This window comes from Xenopus tropicalis, chromosome 1 (assembly GCF_000004195.4).
Source record: "Xenopus tropicalis strain Nigerian chromosome 1, UCB_Xtro_10.0, whole genome shotgun sequence".
Taxonomy (NCBI): domain Eukaryota; kingdom Metazoa; phylum Chordata; class Amphibia; order Anura; family Pipidae; genus Xenopus; species Xenopus tropicalis.
Window position 1 is genome coordinate 35,860,828 of NC_030677.2, and position 22,676 is coordinate 35,883,503.

At 37.3% G+C, this 22,676-nt stretch overlaps 1 protein-coding gene across 3 annotated transcripts in view; it reads left to right on the forward strand.

Annotated features, from left to right (window-relative positions):
- The window catches only part of klhl5 (kelch like family member 5), a 37,280-nt gene extending 17,430 nt beyond the window's left edge, over positions 1–19,850 (forward strand). For all 3 annotated transcript variants that reach the window (XM_012953766.3, XM_004910926.4, XM_002938650.5), the window contains 10 exons: positions 6,486–6,668; positions 7,859–7,995; positions 10,624–10,820; positions 12,832–13,044; positions 13,935–14,121; positions 14,727–14,951; positions 15,352–15,514; positions 16,597–16,809; positions 18,849–19,020; positions 19,713–19,850. In XM_012953766.3, the coding sequence (XP_012809220.1) occupies positions 6,526–6,668; positions 7,859–7,995; positions 10,624–10,820; positions 12,832–13,044; positions 13,935–14,121; positions 14,727–14,951; positions 15,352–15,514; positions 16,597–16,809; positions 18,849–19,020; positions 19,713–19,769 (1,707 nt within the window). In that variant the 5' untranslated portion in view covers positions 6,486–6,525 and the 3' untranslated portion in view covers positions 19,770–19,850. The remainder of the gene's footprint in view (positions 1–6,485; positions 6,669–7,858; positions 7,996–10,623; positions 10,821–12,831; positions 13,045–13,934; positions 14,122–14,726; positions 14,952–15,351; positions 15,515–16,596; positions 16,810–18,848; positions 19,021–19,712) is intronic.
- Positions 19,851–22,676: the final 2,826 nt, after the last annotated feature.

Sequence of the window (22,676 nt, forward strand, 5' to 3'; positions counted from 1 at the left end):
TGTACAATCAATATCCGAACATTCGTGATATGGCCAGCTTAACTAAGGTGATAATCACACAAGCTTTTAGAACATTTCAGTTACTTTTCCAAAGTTAATTATCTGAAAAAGGAATTATAAGTTTGCTGGGAATTATCATCTTGGCTAACATGGTGCTTTTACCTGGAAATAATTTTATGTACACTGTCCTTTTACTAGATGTCATGGCATACACATAGCTCCGGTATTGTCAGTATTTAAGAACAAATCGACTTTGCAAACAGGAAGAAACTAACAGTAATGATGAGCAAATTTATTCGGCAGGCATGGATTTGCAGCAAAATGCCACATTTTGCCACCGACAATTTTTTGCAGAGACAACAAAGTCGGCAAGAAATATGTTGCCGAGACATAAAGTTGCATTTGGAGTAAGAAAAAACGCTAATTGACAAAAAAAAATCATCAAAACAAAAAAGTCACCAAGAAAAATGTTGCTAAGATAAAAAAGTTGCCGCAAAAAAAGCAAAAAAAAAGCTTTTTATTAAAAAAGCTTATTCAAAGTTTTAGGAAAACTTAGAAAAGACCAGTGGTCAGAATGGTCAGGAACAGGCAAGATCCATAAAATCAGTCTCTGCTGTCTTATTATTCTGGACTTTGCGCAAGTTGTGTTTGGATGATATCACAAATGTCATCACTGCGTGGTCTGGGTGGCAGAGTTACAAAGAAGTGGCATTGCGGTCATGGACATTGGGAATAATGCAACCCTACACGTCAGAGCCCTGACTGGAGCTCCTTACAGACATTAATGCTCTTGTTTAAGCTACCATAAACATGTACACTCAGATAAAATAATCAAATAATATAGGTACCTTGCTTACCAGGAAAAAGTTCTTTCTACAGATGTACTACAAACATATATAAAGCAATGCAATGTCTCCAGAAAATATCTGTCCTGATTGCTAAACTTCTACTGAAGAGAATCGGTTTGATTAGCATAAGTGTCCCTTGGCCAATTTGTCTTTTGCACATTAAGTCATTTTGAAGCTCTAAAGAGCACTTTGGGCAATAAACACTTCTTTTTTTCTGATGCATTTTGAACAATCAGTGCATGTAATGTATTATTCATCAAAGGCTGAATTGAAGTGTATTAAAACATTTTAACAACTAAGACCCATTGATGACTTGATTATTCTCTGTCATTCCCTGTGATATTTTATAATTGGGCACAGCACGCTGTGCAATTAAATAGGCATTATGGGGGTGCTGTGCCAGAACTTTTTAAATTGTGCCAGAATTTTCTAAATTATATGTATTGATTTATTGGTCCCATACATAATTGAACAGTCTTAGCTCTTAAAGGAATACTGTCATGGGAAAACATTTTTTTTTTTTTTAAACACATCAGTTAATAGAGCTTCTCCAGCAGAATCCTGCATTGGAATCAGTTTTTAAAAAACACAGATTTTTTTAATTTTGAAATTTCACATGGGGCTAGCCACATTCTTAATTTCCCAGGGTGCCACAGCCATGCGACCTGTGCTCTTATAAACTTCAGTCAAACTTTGTCACTCCTCCAGTTACATGGGAGTAGGAGAAACAATAGGTTACCTGAAAGCAGTTCTAATGTGTAGCGCTGGCTCCTTCTGAAAGCTCAGACTCAGGTACAATGCACTGAGATAGCGCCTACACACAGGGCCGAATTTGTTTTCTGGGCGTCCCTAGGCCACCCCCGTTGATCGGGCCGGCCCCCCCAATGCGCAAACGAGCGAACAAGCGCGCATGCGCATACATTTAAAGCCCCATATGGAGCAGTGGGGAGAAGTTCCCACTGCTCCGTATTGAAAAAAACTTTAAAAATTCCGTTGCGGCAGGGCGGCATGCCGCCCCTACATTTCTGCTGCCCTAGGCCCGGGCCTTTGTGGCCTCTCCACAAATCCGGGCCTGCCTACACACCAATATTACAACTAAAATAAAAATACATGTATTTTCTATGTAAACAATGTAATTTAGAAATAAAAAGTACACCATAAAATCATTACAGAATCCCTTTAAAGGAAAACTATACACTAAACCAGAATGAATACTTAGCCAACAGTTTATATTATGTTAATTGATTTATTACAGAATCTCACCAAACTGGAATATATATATATATATATATATATATATATATATATATATATATATATATCAGTAAATCTTGCCCTTTTACATTCTTTCCCTTGATCCACCATTTAGTGATGGGCTGTGTGCTTCCGCAGAGATCACATGAACAGAAATAATGCAGCTCTAACTGTAACAGGAAGTAGTGTGGGAGTAAAAACCAGAACTCTGTCCATTAATTGGCTGATGGGGCCTAGCATGGATATGTGCCTTGGCTTGTTTGTGTGCACCGTGAATCCAGTGATACCAGGGGAAGGCCCTTAATTTTTAAAATGACAATTCTTAATTTAGGATTACCTAATAGCTCATACTACTAAAAAACTATATAGTGGTTATTTAGATGAAGGTAGTTGTTACATATGAGCTTGTTTGGGGTTATAGATTCCGATTAAGCAAGTGTTTTGGTCATATAAGTCATATTGTTAATAAGCAAAAATGACTGTTATTTTTGATTGAAATGTTATATTTCAGATGTTAAAGGGATTCTGTCATGATTTGAATGATGTAATGTTTATTACTAAATTACACTATGCACATTGTGAATAATTCATATAAAATTGTATTCTTGAATCAATCGATTTATTTTTTTAGCTGTAATAATGTAGGCAGCCATGTCAGGTCATTATGCCTGCTCCTATGCCTTCAGAAAGAGATGACACTGCACAATGGAACTGCTTTCAGATAAGCTATTAGTATCTAGTAGAATTAAGTCTAATGCAACTGGACTTTTGGTTTACTTGAAATTGTTTACCACTCATCCAAGTGGCTTTTTCAGAAAGTCCAGTTGCTTTAGACTTAATTCTGCTGGATACTAATAGCTTATGTGAAAGCAGTTCTATTGTGCCAGCTCATGCACAATTTGAATGCACAGGATCAGACACAATGACCTGGGATGGCTTGCTACACCAATATTGCAGCTAAAAAATACATTTACTTAAATGATAAGTAAACCTGTAACATAAGTAAATGTATAATTATTGAGAGTACTATTTTAAGCACTTTTGCAATTTACATTCATTATGGGTTTTTTTTAATTCCAAGATCTTAAGGGCTAATGTACATCAGTATGGATGAATTTTGTTAAAAAAGTGCCACCTCTTGGTCAGTTTCGGACAATGATTTCATGGGGAAGCCCTGGTCTGATGTTCTCTGAGGTTTCTAATGGTTTTTGTTTTGACCAATAATAAAATAACCTCTTATCATTCTGGGTTCCATTACTTCTGTGTTTCCTAAACAGTTTATTTAGTGAGGGAGGAAGTTGTGACATAATAATACTGGGTAAGAGGTACTGGGGGAAGTCCAGAAATGGGATGGGGACTTGCCATTGCTTTGCTCTTAAATCATCTACTTCCCATGAAGCCTGCAGTAGCCTACACCTAACAATCAGGCATATTAAACAGGTTTTTGCTATACACTATATACACTATACACCCTACCCCAAAGCTTATCCATTGATTCCAGAGAGACTGCCTATGGGTACTGGAGTGATGCGCCGCAGGTGCAGATATTTTGTGAAATGCATTTTGAGAGCAATTTTTAAATGGAAATATCCCCACTCTTACCTTTTAAGGGAAAATATCTCTGATCTGTCTAAATGTTATATACCACACTTTTTTAAATAAGAGCAGCTTGTGGTTTCATAGAAGGACTAATGGTTTACTGAAAGAACTGAGAGACTGCAAAATTCAAACATCTTTTTCATGCTTTATTGAGCTGTTCTTTTGCACAGCTTGGTTACTGTGCCCCGTGTTGCTTTTATAAGAATGCTGGCTATTTTTAAGGGTTTCAGCTTCACAATGAAGGACCTGGACAATGAAACCAGAGCATTTCCATGTTATGTGAAAAGTATTTTTCCTGTGTATCTGCCAGTACCGTTCAATAGTGGTGAATAACCATTTGTTTTAAAGGGGTAGTTTAAAAGTTAAGTTTTATTATGTTACAGAATGTCCTATTTCTAGCAACTTTTTAATTGATATTCATTAATTATTATAGTTTATTGATGATTTGCCTTTCCCTTTTGCCTCTTTCTAGTTTTCAAATGTGCGTCACTGACCCCGGCAGCCAAAAACTATTGTGCTGTGAGGCTACAGTTTTATTACTATTGTAGCTTTTTATTGCTTCTCTTTCTATTCAGTCCCTCACCTATTCATATTCCAGTCTCTTATTTAAGCAACTGCTTAGTTTCTAAGGTAAATAAGACTGTAACAACCAGTTTAGCTGAACTCCTAAACTGGAGAGCTGCTGATTAAAAAACTGTATAACTGCTAAAAGTTGCAAATTGTCTCCGATTATTAATGTCTACAGGAAAACATATCATGACTATGCATGAACAGTTTGTACTGCAATACATACAGGTACACAATGCTGGCACTATTTATACAGTTTGTCTGAGGTCTGCCAATGCAGAGCCTTACAGCTGTGAACAATACATTGGTTTATAGGTGTAAGCAATACAGGGCCTTACAGGTGTGAACAATACTGATCCTTACAGGTGTGAATAATACAGTGGCTTAAATCCTGAATCGGAGGTGTGAATAGTGCAGGGGGCCAGTTAATCTCAGTACTGATACCATATAAAGTTTACACAAAGGTAAGCAGGCATAGCAGCCAGACAGGTGGGGGACACAGAAGAGGGGGGGCATGGACCTCCATGTGGACAGCACTGGCATGTGGTATTAGGTTCAGTTTTGTCTTTCTACACTATTGCACAGAGACACAGTACTGAGCCTGCTGTTGTTTGAAGTGGAGTTAATAAATAAATCAGATGCTAACCTTGCTTAGGTGCACACACATTTAGACTTACCCCCAATGCCTTCCCCTCCTCCTCTGCTCCCTTCATTGCTGCATTAATCTCTGCTCCTTGGGAATCCAGTGTGTGTGTGTGACAGGCCCAGCTGTCAGCCTGGCAACTTCAGATTTTGGCACCAGTGTTTGGCACTGAGGCTGGCATCTGGTACAAATATTAACTCAAATTAATCCAATAAAAATATCTACAAGATTTCAAATTGGGTCAAATTTAGGACTAGATGAAAACTAGATTAAGTGGTAAATTGTTTAGAAGATAAGTCAAAATCATTTTATTTACCAGAAAATGTACACATTAAAGACGAGGAATATAGAAATTATGAATGTAAATAGATATAAAGCTTTTCCATGAGATGTTTTTGGCCTGAAATCTTATGCAAAGATCACTGCAGAGATTAAAGGGGATCTAACCCCAATAAAATAATTAACGTAAACTTGCTCTTTTTTCTTCTTTTAGATTGTAAGCCTATTTGGGCAGGGCCCTCTTTACCTCTTATATTGGTAGTCTAATCTATATGTTCAATGTATACACTAATGTATGTTGGCACTTTATAAATACGTTATTAATAATATAGGTATGGACCTGTTATCCAGAATCCTTGGGACCTGGTGTTTTCCAAATAATTTGGATCTCCACACCTTAAAGGAGTTATTCACCTTTGAGTTAACTTTTAGTATGATGTAGAGAATAACATTCAATTTGCAGTTGGTCTTTACTTTTTATTATTTGTATTTTTTTAGTTATTTCGTTTTCAGTTCAGGAGCTCTCAAGTCTGGAGTTTCAGCAGTTATTTAGTTACTAGGGTCCAAGTCACCTTAGCAACCAGGGAGTGGTTTGGATGAGATATGAATAGGGGAGGGCTTGAATAGAAAAGAAAGTTACTAAAAGTAACAATAACAATAAAATTGGAGCCTCGCAAAGAATAATTAAAAAATCTAGAACAAATAAATAATGAAAACCAATTATAAGTTGCTCAGAATAGGTCATTCTGTAACATACTAAAAGTTAGCTTAAAGGTGAACCACCCCTTTAAATCTATGGAGAAATCATTTCATCCATTAGGCATGTATTATATCTTTTGTGGGATAAACTACAACATACTATTTTATTATTACAAAGAAATTAGAAAAATGTTAATTTTTTGATTAAAATGGAGTGTGTGGGAGATGGACCCATAATTTGGATCTTTCTGAAAACCAGGTTTCCAGAAAAACAGATCCCATACCTGTGCTAATATTTTTAGAGGTTTCTAAGATATTTGCATTTTTAACCACTACAAATAGAAAATTTAAGGTTAGTACAAAGACATATTCATTTTTCTTAATTCTTAATGGTGGAAGCTTTCCCAAACATTAGTCTCCATGCACCCTCTCCATATTTTTACCTTATTTACATTCATGCTCAGGCAACTAATACACGTCACTATAATTTCCACTGGAAATCAGGCCAATCACATGTTTGTAAAGTACAGCATTTATGTTGACCAGTGTGCTGTCAGGCCTTCAATTAAACTTTCTTCTTTGTTTTCTGCCTTTAGGACTTCAAACAGCAACCAGACATTATCCTCCTACCAAACAATGGAATCCTGCACAGCAGATGAGTCTTTCCAGTCCCTCAACCATGCAGAGCAGACCTTTAAAAGGATGGAGAACTACCTTCGGCACAAGCAGCTGTGTGATGTCATCTTAATTGCAGGAGATCGCAGGATCCCAGCCCACAGGTTCGTCACAACATATTATTATTATTTTTTAAAAATATTTACCTAGTTGCTCTTTTTTCAGGGGACAGAAACAATTCTTTTAACTTATTATTTTATTATTAGTGTCTGTAACTACAATATTTATTTTTTAGAGCGTGAATAGTTTGCTGCATACACAAGGTATAAAGGTATTCGCAAAATCCAATCTTTGGTCGTAGACCAAGAACTGACGGTAATTCCACACTGTTGTCGATTGCATTACGGGCTCTACAGAAAGTTGCATTACATTTCATTTAATATTGCTGAAAATTCTTCTGCCATTTAGATGCCCAGTGCTCCACTTTCTAATGCTGAAACATTCTTTTGGGAGTTACATGGCTTGCATAATTCATAGCTTCTACATTAACTGAGAAGTAACTGCATATTAATTGAGACATTAGGGTAGTGGTTAGATCCTTGAACTGTGGATGGAATGAAATAAATGTACCAACAGAGGAGTCACGCTTCTGTTTATCTCTGTCTTTGGTTAAGTGCCAGCCTCTCACTGGCTTCCCTGCTGCCCTCCTGTTCTTATTATGCAAGTATGAACAAACAGAGACTGTATGAATCATTATGATGCTGGTCCATGTTGATCCGTATTATGTTCTACCTTATTGATATTTTAATAAGGTGGCCATACACTGGCAGATTTAAGCTGCCGAATCAAGTCCTTTAGACAGATTTGGCAGCTTATCTGCTCGTGTATCGGGATCCCCAACGGCCCTATCCGACTGATATCTGGCTGAAAATTGGCCTCGTGTCGATCAGGTAGGTCTGGTTTTTTAGTTGGAATGGGGACCGCATCAGCTCATTGATGAAGTCCTCACTCCGACCGATCCTATGTCCATTGTGCATGTCGGGGAGAGATTCACTCATAAAAAATGAACCTTATAATAATCGTATAATGTATGGCTACCTTTAGTCCAATTCACATCTAGTGATACAGACCCACCTTTAAGCACTCTCTAGTAGGTCTCTTCCATACATTGTGCAGCATTTAACCTGATAATATAGACTCTAGAGCCTGGGTCTCTGTGGCACTTGCACTTTATGCATTTTCATCCCTTTAGGTAAAAATCTGGAAAATATATCTTTCCTGAAACTTGTGGTGCAGCACTGTGAAATATCAGTAATTTATTGAATAAATTATAATAAAACATTTTTATTTTCAGGCTAGTTCTTTCTTCTGTCTCGGACTACTTTGCTGCAATGTTTACTAGTGATGTAAGAGAAGCAAAACAGGAAGAAATCAAAATGGAAGGTGTTGAACCAAATGCTCTTTGGGCCTTAGTGCAATATTCATACACAGGTATTACCTTTCAATACATTTGTAGTACAAGGTCTGTGCCTTATCATTCACTAAGGCTAATGGCAGACATGGCAGATCCTTCAGCAGTGGAAAAACAGGGACCTTTGGTTACTGCTCCTGCATTTGGGATGGTGGGGGTCAGCGAGTTCTTAACAATTGTAATATTAACTGTCAAAAGCATTCGATGTAGAGTTATCTGTGTTGCTAAATAAATTATTATATAATAAATATAAATATAATTATATAAACTCTAGACAAGAATATTTTGACTTCAGTCCACCAGAAACACTGGGTCCTCCTCCCTTTCCACATAGTTTAATGTAGCCTTGGTCTAGCTCATTGTTTATCTTTTGTAACTGCATGTACCACTTTACTCCTTCTTGTTAAAAGGACGTGCAAACCCCACACACAAAAATTTAAGCAGCGAACAACCTCTTTGAAATCTTTCAATACCTGCCTCTCTGGTTGTCCAGAGTTTAATAGTAAGGCTGCATGTCACGAACGCCACCACAGACGTATGTGACCAGGCATGCAGCTGAAATGGTTAACACATCAACCATACAGTTTCTCGCCAACCTGTGCAGTCACACCCAAAACAGCCCCAACCTGCCAAAACTAAAAACTGCCACCATCGCGTTTTAAGGGCCGCAAGCACCCAAGTCTAGATACTCTATTGCACACTGACGCTTCACAGAGGCAAATCACCCTAGACTTTGTAGCTGACACTCCAGCAGACAATGCAAGTTAGTTTACAGACAACACGCAAGCATACAAAGGGTTAAGCAGACACACTCTCCTAACTAGCAATGGGTTAAAACACATTTAACATACACACTCCACTTAAGGCAAAAAGGTTCATTTAGAGCAGCAGAGACTTATTAAATTTTATGTTTAATAATCCAAAGTGGACAGTGCATATATTATATAAAACAGTTAATGTTACAAAATGACATACAGGTTGCAAACAGTTATAAAAGAAAAAGGGATAAAAATGCAGAAACCTACATACATCACCAATAGAATGGTTCTATGTGATTCCTGTTCCGGGGGGACAGAAGAAATGGCAACATATACCTCCAGAAGCAGCTCGGTCCCCAAAGGCATATATTTTCCCAGTTGTCTGAGCCATTGATATACAGGTAAAGAGGTAGGTCACACCCCCATCCAATGAGAAAGGTGAGGGCGGGTCACCATTTGGCTGTTCTGGTGACATTTTTATTTTCCAGCTAGCCTTAAATACTTATGGGTATTCAACAAAATTATGGAACCATGAGCATTATGTTGGAAATGGAATTCTCTTTTTATAGACGCAAAACACACCAGGCCTTACACATATTATTCTGGTTTTATCAGAATATTGGATAATCCCAATATGGATCATCATAACATGGGAGTATTTGGACTGGGCACCATGATTTTTATCTTTAGTAAAAGATATTTATTTTATGGGCCTAAAGAAATATTAACTAAATCTGCTTTAAGGTCACTCCATTGTAGCACAGGTATGATAATTTAGTTACCTTGTTGATTCATGTGGCCCTGTCTGGCTCTTCACTCCTCACAGTCCCCTAGCCAGACAGTCCGTCTTCAGCATCTTTTAGGGGGTATTTGTGAATTACCCCCTTCTATGAGGGGTTTTCCTCAAATGTGGATTCCAAACAGACTTTCTAAATTTGAAGCCTAACCCTTTCTATGCTGGACCTTACTGCTCCAGCATGACACTGCAGCATCTCCTTAATTACTTTCCTTCTCTTCATGTAACCTACTCAGCCCCCTCCCTCAGGAATTTGCTTTGGCTTTTGGCTCCTGGGCATGCGCAGTTTTTCTAAGCTCAGATTACTAAACACATCTTCCAATATAGCAGCCAGTGACAAGATGACATTGCTGTTTTTCATAGAAACTCAGCTCTAGCTGTCTACTCCTAGGTATTTTTCTCCTAACCTCCTCTCCTGAGCTCAGCTTAATCATTACAGTGCTCAAACAAAGCAGAACTGCCTATGTGAGCCTGCATTCTTGATAAAATTTATGCTGAATATGGGTCTTTGTGCGTGTATGCTGTTTGCAGATGTAAATGTAACTGATGTTGCATCAGAGGAAATATGGCCGCCGGGTGAAAGCTGCTGTTTGTTTTAGGAAATTGTGATGGTGCCGGCATCAGTACAAATTATGCCATTTTGGTGGGGGAGACATGTCTCTTGCTTTGTGTTATTGTTTTTAGTGATGAGTGAACCTGTCTTGTTTCGCTTTACTGAAAAATCTGCAAAACTGTGAAAAAAAATCTCCCAAAAATTTGCGAAACACGAAATATGAAAAATTGTATCTAGAAAAATTGTCATTATGCATCAAAAATTGTCATTATGCATCATTTTTTTTGACAAAGTGTAATTTTTTTCTGCTGCAAATTTTTGTGGGCATTTCACAAAAAAATCTGCCAATGGCAAAAAGCAGAAATTCACTGCAAATCCGTGCCTGTGGAAAAATTTTCCTCATCACTAATTGTTTTAGTATGAATCTTCTTAATACATTCTTAATATGTATAAATCTGTCACTATTAAAGTCTACTGATTTCAATATGGGTAGAGTGGTAGTATAATAAGTTCTAATAAGTGACTTTGATTCTCTCTTTAGGTCGCCTTGAATTAAAAGAAGATAATATAGAATGTTTGCTCTCTGCTGCCTGCCTTCTGCAGCTATCTCAGGTGGTGGAAGCATGCTGCAAATTCTTGATGAAACAGCTTCACCCATCCAACTGTTTGGGCATTCGCTCATTTGCTGATGCTCAAGGCTGCACCGATCTCCATAAAGTGGCTCATAATTACACAATGGTAAGTATTGCTAGCTGTGCCTTTTAGACATTTTGTTTAATCAAAAGTATTATGCATCTATGCCTTTATTAAAGGAAAACCTCTAACATTTATGTATCTTGTGCACAACTTCTGCCCTTATATAATAAATATTAACTAGAGATGCACGGAATCCATGATTTGGTTCAGGAATCGTCCAATATAACGGCCTTTTTCAGCAGGATTCAGATTCGGCCAAACCCATACCTCTGGCCAAACTGAATTCAAATCCTTAAAATCATGTGACTTTTTGTCACATAAGCACATAAGCACTTTTTTTTTTACAGTGCACTTCACACGCAATTTAACCCTTCCTTCTCTAATATGGATATGAAAATTAGGATTTGGATATTTCAAAAAAGATTCAGGGTTTGGAAAGATCCTTAAGTAGTGGATATGTTGCATCCCTAATATTAACAGTAACAAAAGTTGCTATTTTCTTGGGTCCTGAATGATCTGATTATTTTACTATAGCCTTCATAAATTAATGAAAATAACTCCCTTAAGGGCTCTGGCACACGGGGAGATTAGTCGCCTGTGACAAATCTCCTGTGTCTCAGGCGACTAATCTCCCCAAGTTGCCATCACCTGCCATCCCACCGGCGAAAGTGTAAGTCGCCGGAGGGATGGCACACGCGACGGCGCAATTTCAGTGAGATCACGCAAGTTGCCTCTCGAGGAAACTTGCGCAATCTCACTGAAATTGCGCCGTCGCGTATGCCATCCCACCGGCGACTTACACTTTCGCCGGTGGGATGGCAGGTGATGGCAACTTGGGGAGATTAGTCACCTGAGACACAGGAGATTTGTCACAGGCGACTAATCTCCCCATGTGCCAGAGCCCTAAATTATGAAGGGTGAATATTCTGTAAAATAAGCACACCACCTTATTTGCAGTGTCTTCATTAGGCATATCCAAGTTCAGTGACATGTTCATATGTATCCTAACTGTTCTTGTGCATATATATAAATATATTATGACAGTGTTATTCCAAATGACCATGATACAATCAAGCTAACTAATGGATAAGTGAAGATAACTAAGGGTTAGTTCAGACCTCAGCTTATGATTTTTTAAAGTACATTAATAAAGAGGGTGTTTTATACGTATTTCTTTCCCCTGAGTTATTTGGTATGAATACACAGCTGTCAACTACTCCTATTTATAATTTTTTTTCTTCATGAATATTTAAATATGCTCATATGAGAGACACTTTTAGAACTAATAAGCTGTTCCAGATGGATATCTCCCTGCATCCCTTGCAATGTTATTTACTTGAGTGCTGTAGAGTTAATTTTAGAAATAATGAATAATAACTGTGCTGGACAGAAAACTGTTTCTATGGTAACTATAAAAGTACGATTCATTTATATCTACATTTCAGAATTTTTTTTTTGTGAATATTTTTGTCAGGGAACTTTAATGGCAGTATTGTACTTTCTTTTAAAGTTTTTTTTTTTTTTTTCAATTACCAAATCCTAAAATTATCTATAGTATTTGCAATATCTAGGGTTTAGTCAACCATTAAAGTGGTCTTTTTCTCTGAAATTGTAGAATACCTAACAAGTATGTATGTACATTTTTTGTGAATATTTGAGGGAGGATGGATTTGAGAGATTGTTAGAATAGTTGTAGCTACTTTTAAACTTAGTTACTAAGAATAAGAAGATAGGAGTATATGAGAGTTGAAGTTCGGTTATGTGAAAGTTGGCTGATAACCTTGGGTATTTAAGATCTGGAAGATAGTTATGGGTATATGAGATATGGAAGAACTGAAACAAGCCTATGGATATGTTCAAGATAAAAAAAAAATGTATGAATGAGAGATATGGATGATGGTTGTTGATGTGTGTAGTTTGGAAGATATTTGTAGATCTATGAGAGTTGGAAAATTGTTGTGGGATATGTGAGAGAGAGAGAAGATAGTTGTGAGTATTATGATACATGAAAACAGTACATAAAACTTGCTTTTTGCTTTATGCACCTTCACAGGAACATTTCATGGAAGTGATCAGAAACCAGGAGTTTCTTTTATTACCAGCAGGGGAAATAGCCAAGCTTTTAGCAAGCGATGATATGAATATCCCCAGTGAAGAGACCATTCTAAATGCTCTGCTAACCTGGGTTCGGCATGATGTGGAACAGAGGAGAAAAGACCTCAGTAAGCTGTTGGCTTACATTAGGTTACCCCTGCTGGCGCCACAGGTAGAAAAAGCACATTGTTGTATGTGTATCTTTTGTAAGGAAACTGTAAAAAGCTAGGATTGAAAAGCTGGAAAAGCTCATGGAAGTTGAGTGTGATCCTCTCAAGACTGGTCTGCAAATGGCCTACATGTGATGAAATTATTCACCTCGGGGTCTAAAGATCTAATTTGCCTAACCTAGCCAAAACTGAGTTGCCAAAAATTGAAAAACACCCATGTTTTGCCAGTTTAAACTGCTGGATACTGTGAAAAAGTTTACTGCTGTAGGTCAATAAAAGAAAAATCTGTGTCTGCTACTGGAATCAAATTTGCAGCTGTACAGTGTCTAAAATAACCTACACAGCAATGAAAAAAAATGCACAGTACCTCTAATGGTCATTATTACTGGTTAAGATTACCTAAGATTAGGTACATTATATGGCAGGTTGCACACCTATTTATAAAAGGAAAAGTGCAGATGAATAATGTGCTCTGCAGACAATAAACTGTGTTCTTATACTTTTTTCGTTTAACTGAAAATAGGACTGCTACTTTTTTTAAATAGATAGGGTTTTATATTAACATTAGCCACTCTGCCTTCTGCACAATCATTCATATCCAATCTGTCTACCCAACTGTGTCATGTTTTATGCTCACTCGTTTCTTTAATTTGTAAACGCAGTCAGGCAGAGCCCTACATTTGTTCCAGCCTGGTGTATCTGTTGCAGATCCTGGCTTATATGTTTATGGTATTGTTCAGCAGTGCAGAAAAGATTGGTGGTTTGTAAGGCAACTAAAATAGAAAGCTTGAATAAGTCTCATATTACTTTCAGTTTTAAAATATTATTCATAGAAAGTATCTGATGGCAGATGGGTTATCATTTGAAATATTCATGCACTTTTGATTTGCAGTTTCTTGCAGATATGGAAAACAATGCACTGTTTAGAGATGACATTGAATGTCAGAAACTTATCATGGAAGCCATGAAATACCATTTGTTGCCTGAAAGAAGACCCATGCTTCAAAGCCCTCGCACAAAGCCTAGAAAGTCTACAGTTGGAGTGCTGTTTGCTGTTGGTGGAATGGATGCAACTAAAGGTATTTATTGGTTTGTGTAATAGTCTTCATCTGCTTTATGCACATTCTCATTTTTAATGGAAGTGTATTTACCCGTCCTAACGCTCTGCTTTGGCTAGAGCTCATGACCACATCATGAACAATGGCATACAGGGCCATACTTGGAATTCTTCCAGCCACGGCTCAAAAAAAGCCTACATTTTCCCTTCACACTATGAGAAGCCTGTAAAATGCCAGCACAGAAGAACAATGGAACATCAAAATAATCTCTTGTGCAATTGCCTAATTACTGTGATCAGATTGACATTTACTGCTGCTTATTTTCCTAGTGTTTAAACAAAGCTATTTGTACAGTATGCAATCGGTTGTTTGATGTGCATACCCTTGTATTGCACAATACAGCACTGTAGAATATGTTGGTGCATTATAAATAATTGTTAATAATAATAATAATAAGTCATTTAGAAACAATTTAAATATTAAGTTTACTGATAAAACCTTTTATTAACTTTTACTTTTTCCAAGCAATATAATTGTGTATACATTTGACATATATATGTTTAATGGTGGCAAAGGGGAGACAGTGACAAATATCTTTCTCCCTCTCTTCTTTTCATTTTATATAGGAGCTACCAGTATTGAGAAGTATGACCTACGCACCAACATGTGGACACCTGTGGCTAATATGAATGGCAGGAGGCTGCAGTTTGGTGTTGCAGTGCTGGAGGAAAAGTTGTATGTTGTTGGAGGAAGAGATGGATTAAAGACCCTTAATACTGTTGAGTGCTACAACCCCAAAACTAAAACTTGGAATGTTATGCCTCCAATGTCTACTCATAGACATGGGCTTGGTAAGGACAAGATTTCATTTATTTGTTAGCTGGGAAAATCTTCTTTTATATCTCAAATCATTGGCCTTGCACTCTCAAGCTCTCAGCTTTGGGTGACTGGGTTATTTTTTGGAAAATGTGTGCTATTCCTCTGATATTGCCATATTGTTATTATACCATATCTGTCTTTGAATGATTTATAGCCACAATGCGTAGTCTGTCTCTCTCTTCCTAGTGTTGTTTTCTTTCTCTTCACTGATTTCATGCCATGTTTCTGTCTATTATTATGATGTATCTGCAACTCTTTTACTTTCTGTTTATGATGCACAAAACTAAACCAGTGGTAATTCTTACCTGAATATTTATTGAATTCATCATCATCATAAATTAACAGGACAATATTCTCTTTTTTGATTGTTAGGTGTTGCAGTTCTGGAAGGACCAATGTATGCAGTAGGCGGTCATGATGGGTGGAGTTATCTAAACACAGTGGAGAGATGGGATCCACAGGCTCGTCAGTGGAATTTTGTAGCCAGTATGTCTACTCCTCGGAGCACAGTTGGCGTGGCTGTACTAAGTGGAAAGTAAGCATGGGAAGAACTATTAAGGTCTTTTTTCCCTGTAGATAATACACCTATGCCTTCCAGAACATTTCCTTACTAAACTAGTCTGTGAGTGGCATCTCATGCTTACTGAACACATTAATAATACTACACCACCTAAAAATAAAGTTTTAAAGTGTTGAAATTGGCATTTTCATGTATTTATTTATTTCGGGGTTTTTTTCAACTTGAAATGTATAAGTTGCCAATATATTCTTCTTCACAACAAGAGTAGGGCATATGCGCCAACACATAAGCATAAACTGCAGAAGCAGTCCATTACAGAAAGTAAAGATGTTCATTATTATTCAAGGAAAAAAGAGCTGTGAGATTCAGATTTACAGGTTTGGTCTCAGTGGGTAGTCAGGAAAATTACTTCATTTCATGCCAGTGGTTTAAAGTTTATCATAAAGGAATAATGTATATAGAGCTAGGATAAATAAATGTATGCTTGCCTAAAGAGGAACTTTTACAGCTGCCTGGTTTCAGTCACCCTAGCTAACATTATATTATATTTATTTATTACACATTTTTTTTGTTCTGGCCTTATTGTTCTCTCTGTCATTCAAACTACAATGGGGGTAATTTATGAACACTGGAGAAATTTGAATCTGGGCAGTAACACAGAGCAACCAATCAGTAATCAGCTGTTCTTCAGCTAGCTGCAGGTCGAACAACAAAAATAAACATCTGATTGTTTGCTATGGGTTACCGCCCTGGTAGCCAATGTTTGAGCCCTATTGTGGTTTGAATGACAAATTGGGAGAATAGTAAGGCCTGAACAATTAAGCTGTGTAATAAATATAAAATTAAATATCAGACATCACAGACTATATCTGTTTTATGAAACTGCAAACCAGGCAGCTCCAAATAGAACACTATTTGGATAAATATATAAATGTAAGTCCTGTCAACATAAATTTCCTTTTGTTATACTAGATGTGCTGTGTTTTATCTTCATAATTTTGCTCCTAAATAAAATAATTTTTTACTATTTGCAAATTTTGGCTGCTGGGCTTTGAAATTTACTAGAATCCCACTGAGTTATTTCTATTGCATTTCAGACTTTATGCAGTGGGTGGTAGAGATGGAAGTTCATGCCTCAAGTCTGTAGAATGCTTCGATCCACACACAAATAAATGGACTTTGTGCTCCCAAATGTCGAAGCGAAGAGGTGGGGTCGGAGTTACTACTTGGAATGGATTTTTATATGCTATTGGAGGACATGACGCACCAGCTTCCAACCTGACATCTCGGTTGTCAGACTGCGTAGAAAGGTAATATTTTTAGCCATAGTTTAACAGTTACAAACAAGGCACTGTGATCGAAACACTGACTTGAGGGCATTTTGGTTTTGACGCACCAGGGATTTTGACTGCCACAGTGTGTCTGGGAGAATTGCACACTTCACTGCCTTACATTACTTCCCATTCAACAAATTAATGCATGGTGCTTGTGGCAGACAAAGGCCACAAATGGCTTTCATTGTGCATGGTCTAGCTCTGTGATGAGGGCTATGGAGACTCTGAAAAGATGTAATGCACACGCACCCTGCTGGGTTGCTCTGCATTTTATTTATTTATTTCCTGTTATTTATATAGTGCTCAAACATTTACGCTGCGCTTTACAGAGATTATAAATCATTTACATCAGTCGCAGCCTCAGTGGAGCTTACAGTATAGGGTCCGTATCACATTTACACACACTATGGTCAATTTATTCAGGGGCCAATTAACTTGTCTGTATGTTTTTGGCCGTAAAGCTTCCATTTTAGATTGTCATACTGTTTGCCCCACACATACTTGTGTACAAAGATCAGACACACTAATATGAACACCAGCGGCTACTGAATGATTTGATGCCCAATATGTATTGTTTGCCAAAACTATGTAGCATGTAGTGGAACCTGAATTGAATTCTTGCATGCAAATTTTTCATGGGAAAAACAAATGGCCAAGAACAATAAAGAATACAATAAAATCAGTGTCTGTTATCCCTTCCCCTCCCATTGTATTTCTTGGTCTCCTCAAAGGTCAATACCTTCAAATTAAAAAATTAAATAACAAGGAAAGTATTTAACCAGTATTCCTGGTGTAAAAGGTTTCTCTGATGTGTATTGTCTTAATTATGAAGAATAGCACAGTCCTGACAAACTCTTCTTTAAGAGTCAGCCCACTTTTGATCCAGTTTCCCTTGCACTGAGCAAGAACAGTGCACAACTCTTCAAGTTCAGATCTTATGCATGCCCTATCTCTCTCTTCTCACTTCCTTGCATTCCCCTTTTTCCTATAGTTTATACAGGAGCACTGGCCAGCTCCTTTTTGTAGCTCCCACCCTTCCCAGCTACAGTCAGGTGATCCCAGTGGAGCCAATAAAAGGGCAACCATTTGGGGGTTTTTACCTTGAAACCAAGTAAGTTGCAGGTAAAACTCAGTCCCTGTGTAAAATGTATAATAAAGCAATAGCATTCTTAATGAATCAGATGAACGTGCGTGTATGACTAGACGGAGGGTATGACGTGGGCCAGCTTGAATATAATGCAATACAATCAATCCCTGTTTTTAAAAGGAAGGGCATTTCCTAGTAGCTTAGTGCACAGAATGTCTAAATGTCCTATATATTGATAATGCAGAGGGCCTCATGTTTCTGTGTATATGTATAACACATATTTATATAAATAATCTTAGAAAAGAAATACTTCTTTAGCTAAATGTATGTTTCCCTGTGGAAATTCAAACATATACAGGCAGTAAATTTCTTTGATCACAGCTGCGCCAACAGATTTTGCTTGTGGCTTGCCAATAATGTAGGATGCAAAACCTGGCATATCCCAAAATACAATTGTGGCTTTAGTCAGAAACAAAGGGACTGAGTGTTCTGCTGATTTTTTTCTGTTCAGGCATTGTATGAATACAAATTTTACTGAACGCTTTCAGTTTAATGGTTCCATTTAGGTGTAAATATTCCCTATACCTTTCATGATCTTCTTATTAAAAAGGTAAAAATAAATATGTATATAATATATGTGTATATATATATTATTATTATTATTATTATTATTATTATTATTATTAGTAGTATTATTATTATTATTATTATTATTATTATTATTATTATTATTAATTAATTAAGAAAAGTGTTGTATAGACTGTAACCCAGGAAGGCCCATCCCATCCAGCTCTCCTGCCGTTGGTGTGTGATCACTTTGAATAGATATGTTTTTCTATAGCAACTGGAGGACCGAATGTTTAATTAAACCAAGTATTAATCAACAGTCCCACACTTCTTGATATAACAGCTATATGTTCCTTTGCAGATATGATCCCAAAACCGATGTTTGGACATCAGTAGCTTCTATGAGCATCAGCAGAGATGCAGTGGGAGTATGCCTGTTGGGTGACAAACTTTACGGTGTAGGAGGATATGATGGGCAGAGTTATCTGAACACTGTTGAAGCTTATGACCCACAGACAAATGAGTGGATGCAGGTCAGATACCGTTCTCATGCTTTTTTAATAGGGAGATTTATTTAAGTTCTGTAAAGAGGTTGTAAGAATATGGCAATCATGACCTGTCTGTTTAAATGAGCATAAAGTATGTATAACATGCAGTATTCCTAAATGCATAGAGAGAAATCCCTAAAGTATTTAGGTGAATGTGCAGTGGGGGCACAGAAATACACAATATTCACATGATATGCATGTTCTCTACCCCACTCACTAAATGTGTGTCCAGCACATTCATTGCTGGATGTATAGATATACTGTTCATCTGCATTGGCATGAAAAGCCAGTTACAGAGGTTTATGGCCTCAGCAGATGCACTCAGATTTAATTATGAAAGTCAAAAACACCCTAATGTTCTTCCATAAAAATGTTATCTCTCATTCAACCTCCAACAAGGTATATAAAGGATGTCCTACCTGCTATTTAGTTGGTGTTGCTGTTAAAATAAAATTCCTAGCAATTCCTGAGAGCATGTAAATAGTTAAAGCACAGCCCAGCAATACTGAAATCATTTTGTATTTTTACTAGTAGTAGTTTCTGGTCAAGAAAATCTTTCTGGACTCTAGAACAGGGCTGGGTATGGAAGAGATGTGGCAATTAAAAGGTTGCAGTCCCAGCCTAGAGCAGAATGTACCTTTTCTTTCAACTCATTACTTTTATTGTTTTATTTACAGGTTGCTCCATTGTGCCTTGGAAGAGCTGGTGCGTGCGTGGTCACAATAAAGCTTTAAACTGCACATTTACTTTCACATTCCCAAAGAGCTTTGAATTCAGTCTTCATGCTAATCTTCCATAGCCACCTGGTTTGATAGATAAGCATAATAAAAAAAAACAACAAAATACAAATACAAGAGTATTGTAGAAATGATACCTATATTGGCTAACAATAAAAATACATTGCAAGCTTTCAGAGCTCTAAGGCCCCTTCATCAGGCAAAATACAAATGAGAACTGAAATGGCACAACATTTATACTGATAGATCAGAGAGAAGTGTTCACAAGCAATAAATTAGGAAGTTACAGATAGATAGAGATAACTTGTGAAGATAGTGAAAGTAATTAAGGTTTATTAGGGTGGGTTGTAAATAGTCCAGGGGTCTGGATTCAGTCAGATCAGATAGTGTGACATGAAACCTGACCCCAAATTAAGGCCCTGTCTTAATGTGTTAAATAACTCCATACATTTGAATTCATAGATCTTCCTTTCTCGTTCAGATCCAAAGTTCCCTTTTAGAATTAACACCTTCATGTCCTGAAGCCTGTGCTCCTGATTGCAGAAGTGTTGTCCCACTGGTGTATCACATGCTTTGGTTTTGATCTTATGTCTGTGATGGTTCATCCTTGTGCGCAGTTTTTGCCCTGTTTCTCCAATGTACATTCCTCCTGTAGGGCACTTAGTACATATGATCAAGTACACAACATTGGAGGAAGCACATGAATAGCAGTCCCGAATGGTGTAGACTTTTTGTGTATTCGGTATTGCAATTTGATCTTTGCACAGGATGTATTTGCAAGTCTCACATCTTTTGCTGTTGCAGGGAAATGTCCCTGCTTTAGTTGTTTGGGGAAGAGCACTTCTAACAATCATTTTCCTCAGACTGGGAGGTTGTCTATAGGACAGAAGGGGTAGTTCAGGGAATATCTCCTTTAGTCTGGTATCTGTATGGAGCATGGGCTGCAGGTCCCTGGCTATTTTTCTTATAATGTTCAGCTGTGGGTTGTAGGTGACTACAATTGGTACCCTGTTGATTTCTATTTTTCGTTTGTAATCCAAGAGTGTGTCTCTGGGTATTTGAGTTGCTCTATGGATCTGATCATCAATAACCTGTGGATGGTAGCCCTGATTAACAAAAGTTTTCCGTAAGGAATGGAGATGTTTATTTCTTTCATCAGGATTTGAGCAAATCCGGTTGTATCTAAGAGCCTGGCTAAAAACAATTGATTTTTTAATGTGATGTGGATGGAAACTATCCCACCTAAGATATGCTGGACGGCCTGTTGGTTTTTGGTATAGGGATGTCTGTATGATTCCATTCTTGATGTAGATAGTGGTATCCAGGAAACTGATGTGTGAAGAGGAGTGGTTGAGGGTAAGGTTAATCGTGGGAGGAAATTGGTTGAATCTTTGGTGGAATGTCAATAGCTCCTTTTCTGATGCTGTCCATATTATAAGTATGTCATCTATATACCGTAAATAGGTCAACGGTCTGGTGTTGCAGGAAGCCAGGAAATTTTCTTCTAACTGGGCCATAAACAAGTTTGCATACTGAGGTGCCATTTTGCTTCCCATAGCACTTCCCATCAGTTGGAGGTATATGGCATCTCCAAATGAGAAGTAGTTGTGTGTTAGTATAAATCTGATTAGTTGTAGAGTTGGCATTGTGGACATATGAGATTTTTCAAGGAAATACTGGCAGGCTGCAATACCATCTTCATGTGGGATGTTGGTATAAAGAGACTCCACATCCATGGTAGCTAGGATGGTGCCCTTTGGAAGTGGACCTATGGTAGCCAGTTTGTTTAGAAGGTCAGTAGTGTCCTGTATAAAACTGGGTGTTCTCTTGACAATTGGCTTCAGCGCACAAGGATGAACCATCACAGACATAAGATCAAAACCAAAGCATGTGATACACCAGTGGGACAACACTTCTGCAATCAGGAGCACAGGCTTCAGGACATGAAGGTGTTAATTCTAAAAGGGAACTTTGGATCTGAACGAGAAAGGAAGATCTATGAATTCAAATGTATGGAGTTATTTAACACATTAAGACAGGGCCTTAATTTGGGGTCAGGTTTCATGTCACACTATCTGATCTGACTGAATCCAGACCCCTGGACTATTTACAACCCACCCTAATAAACCTTAATTTCTTTCACTATCTTCACAAGTTATCTCTATCTATCTGTAACTTCCTAATTTATTGCTTGTGAACACTTCTCTCTGATCTATCAGTATAAATGTTGTGCCATTTCAGTTCTCATTTGTATTTTGCCTGATGAAGGGGCCTTAGAGCTCTGAAAGCTTGCAATGTATTTTTATTGTTAGCCAATATAGGTATCATTTCTACAATACTCTTGTATTTGTATTTTGTTGTTTTTTTTTATTATTATTTTTGACACTGGCTAACACGGTACTACAGTTTTTGTTTTGTAATAGATAAGCATGAAACAGTATTTCATGCATTTAAACAGACTTTTCACAAAAGTTTCATTCTGTTTATGCATAAGTTATATTGCTAAGTATCTTTCATTGATTCTTAGATTTTTGTCAGTCACTGTGTAGACTGCTCACATCTAAGGATTCAGTGTACAACACCATTAATATATGATTTATATTGCACTGAAACATTTTCATGTTGAGAATATCAACCATAAGCATGCACAGGGGACCTTCATATATAATGAAAGTATCTTCATGTTACCAGCAATTATAATGTATTGTTAGAGCAAGTGACAGGTTTGTTGGTTAGTCCCAGACTGCCCGAATAATCATGATATAGTGGAAAATCTGCACGTTGAGTAATGGAAGAAATTAAGCCAGCAGCTATCTGTTCAGAAATTAAGCCAACAGCTATCTGTTCAGAAAGTCAAAAGTGTTGAAATGTCAAGGAAAGATGAAAGTGAATAAACATTGGAAA